Source organism: Ptychodera flava, chromosome 3 (genome assembly GCF_041260155.1).
Source record: "Ptychodera flava strain L36383 chromosome 3, AS_Pfla_20210202, whole genome shotgun sequence".
Classification (NCBI taxonomy): domain Eukaryota; kingdom Metazoa; phylum Hemichordata; class Enteropneusta; family Ptychoderidae; genus Ptychodera; species Ptychodera flava.
Window position 1 is genome coordinate 26,537,068 of NC_091930.1, and position 3,218 is coordinate 26,540,285.

A 3,218-nucleotide genomic window follows, 5' to 3' on the forward strand; every position below is an offset into this window, starting at 1 on the left:
ATTTCGATCTTACTAGCAAAAGTTCTGAAAAATCATGTCCATTGTAATTTTTATAGGGAATTGACTGATAAAAGTTTGACGTATGAGAAGCAATCTGGTTCCAGAAAACATCACTCATGTCAGACAGCTCTACTACGTATGTGTGACAATTTATTACGAAATACTGACAATAGTCGTCTCTCTGCAGTCCTTTTTTCTAGATCTTTCTAAAGCATTTGATCTTGTTGATCACGGCATTTTTCTTAGGAAATTGTCCCTGTATTGGCTGAAAGGCTAAGATCTAAAGTGGTTCAAATCTTACTTATCTGGTCGTTCACAGATTGTGTGTCATAGGAAAAAGCTCTCACAAAGCCAGAAAGTCATGGTTGGTGTGCACAAGGCTCAAGACTTGTCCTTTGCTCTTTACAATTCTTATCAATGATTTACCATTATCCCCAACTTGTAATTCTAACTTAAACATGTACCCCGATGACCACACTCTTCTTTTATATGGTCCTGCGATTTCCCAAGTTAATGATTCACTTCAAAATGATGAAGTCTCTGTTAACAATTGGTTAAAAAGTAACTATATGGTTATAAGTGCGAGTAAAACCAAAATTATTTTAACTAGGTCTCGCCTGAAAATGCATAATGCAGACTCAAATGAAGATAAGATTAACATTGTTATAAATGATACTTGTATTGCTAATGTTACCTTTCAGAAGATTCTTGGTGTAACTCTTGATAATTTGGTCTCTTACGGATCAGCACATTGACACTTATGTGCCACTTTGAGTCAAAGAATTGGTTTTACTTAGACGTCTACAAAAATTAATCCTTCCAATCTTCAAATGATCTTGTACTATGGTTAAATCCGATGTGCAATCATCTTCTGTTGAGTTGTGTAGGGAAATGCAACCAAGACTAATATTGACAGGGTTTATAAAATGCAGAAAGGGGCTCTAAGAGTGTCTCTTAATGCAGAGTTTGATATTGTGAGTGACTACCCTTTTTCATTTTACTTGTATTTTAGGCTTTAAATATTCCGAGAATTCTATTCCAACGTATGTTTGTTCCATTAATTAGTGTCCATTGTCATGTAAGTTATTTCCCCCCTCACTCATGACCTGAGCTTAGTTAGTCTAGAACGTTCTCAAGGTCATTGTCCTTCACGACCTCACATCCTTTGAATTCAATTAGTCGTGTTGGAATGCTCTTGAAATTTAATTTGTCGTGAAAGAGAGATAATTTTAGAGCAGTAATTACCAAATCAATCAATGTTCTAGATTGTTCTTACCTGCTCTATATAACCACATGAGTATAAATAGGGAACCGGCACAGCTTGCAGTCAGACATTTTGGATTGTATCTCTTGCATGTTACTTCAAGTCATTGGAAACTCCAGCAGCATTAATTTTAAGACTTTCAAGACTTTCATTGCCAAGGTTGTAATATATGCTAATATTTTCATGAAGTGACGTATTATTGTAGTGCGCATGTGCAGAATAAAGTAGACTCTCCTCATGCTTGAGACTAGTGAACAATGGCCTCCTTATCTCTCTATACAATACATAGTACATATACTACAAGTGGCGACGAGGATAAAACATCAGTGACCTTAGAGTGCAAAGTGCATTGTTCGCGCAACGTGTAAGTTGTTTAGAAAAAAAAACTAGGTCGGAGAACGGAGAAAAAGCGGCAGATTCAATTCAAACTATCAAGCAGTTAGTGAGGAAGAGTGCCACGCCGTCGAGCGGAACTTGGGGCAGAGGATCGATTCAGTGAAAGCGATCCAGTAGCGAGAAGTAACTTCAAAGTAACTCAAAGAACTTTGAACAGTTGTTCTACGCAGTGCAGTCGGGGAAAATCTCAGCGAATCTGAAGATTTAAGACTGTGTCACCCGAAGTTCAAGTTTTCAAGTAAATTCCTTTGTCTTAAGCGATAAAGTAAACAAGCGATAATGGAAAACGCCCGAACCAACGCCCGAATAACACGTGCTACGACTGAAGCTTTCGACAAGACGAAAAGTACTTTCAAGTCTTACTACAATAGGATGGAGAGGTTTTACCATGTCAACGGCATCACGGAGGAAGAAGATCAGAAAGATGCGCTTTTATATTGCATTGGTCAAACGGCTTTCTCCGTGTTGGAGGATATACTCCTGCTGGCAAAACCAGCAGACAAATCGCTAGCAGAGATTGTGGCGTGCTTGGAAAAGTACTACGATCCAGCGCGGATGGAACTTGCTGGAGCTTTCCATTTCCTGAAGCGAGACCAGAAGCCAGGCGAATTGCTGCAAGACTACATAACCGTGTTGAAGCAGAAGCTGCGGGACTGTAACTACAAAGAGTGCAGTCAAGGCAGAATTTTGCAGGACAAACTTGTAACGGGACTGTACAACTCGCGAATTCGTCAGCATTTCATGACTATGAAAGGAATTTCAGAGTTGGGTTTCATCGAAGTGTGCGAGATCGCGGTATTGATTGAAACAGGACTGCACCAGTAGAATCAAATGGCGAATGACACTTCAAGCAAGGGACGATCAGTAAAGTAGTAAGCAAACGCGACTCTTCTAAGACTATACAGTGTTATAGGTGTGGAAATAATCATTTTGCTAAAGATTGCCCACACAAAAATGTAGAGTGTCATAAGTGTTCTAAACGTGGTCATTTTGCGAAATTTTGTAAAGTCGAAACCAAAGGGCAAAGATAACAAAAGTGGTAAAAAGCCGAAGTCTGGTAAGTCAAAATCAGTAAAGGCTGTCACTGAAGCAGATAGCGACAGTGATGATTCTAATTGTAATGTGTATCATGTTGAGTCCTCCATTACATGAATGTAAGTCGAGAAAAATCTGGTTATTATGTAAAACTGGATGTTAATGGTAAATCAGTGTCCATGCAAGTAGACACGGCAGCTGACTACAGTATCATGTCAGAGTCAGAGTGGAAACAGAGTTACAAAAGTTACAGGAAAACAGTGTAACTGTTATAGTAGACCGCTCTGAATGGGCGAGTCCTATTGTTGTCGTTCCAAAATTGAATAAATCTGCAAGAATATGCGGAGATTATAAAGTCAGTATTAATCCGGTAGTTGAGGATGAGCAATGTACTCTGCCTACTACTCAAGATTTGTATGTTCAATTGTCAGGGTCAAAGGTATTTTCACGATTAGATTTGACGCATGCGTATGCACAATTGTCAGTTGATGATGAAAGTCGGAAGTACTTAACCATCAATACT

At 38.9% G+C, this 3,218-nt stretch overlaps 1 protein-coding gene across 1 annotated transcript; it reads left to right on the forward strand.

Annotated features, from left to right (window-relative positions):
- The first annotated feature begins 1,939 nt into the window (after window positions 1-1,939).
- LOC139128775 (uncharacterized) lies at window positions 1,940-2,485 on the forward strand. Its single transcript, XM_070694495.1, has one exon. It carries the CDS (start codon window positions 1,940-1,942, stop codon window positions 2,483-2,485), a length of 546 nt encoding a protein of 181 aa, XP_070550596.1.
- Window positions 2,486-3,218: the final 733 nt, after the last annotated feature.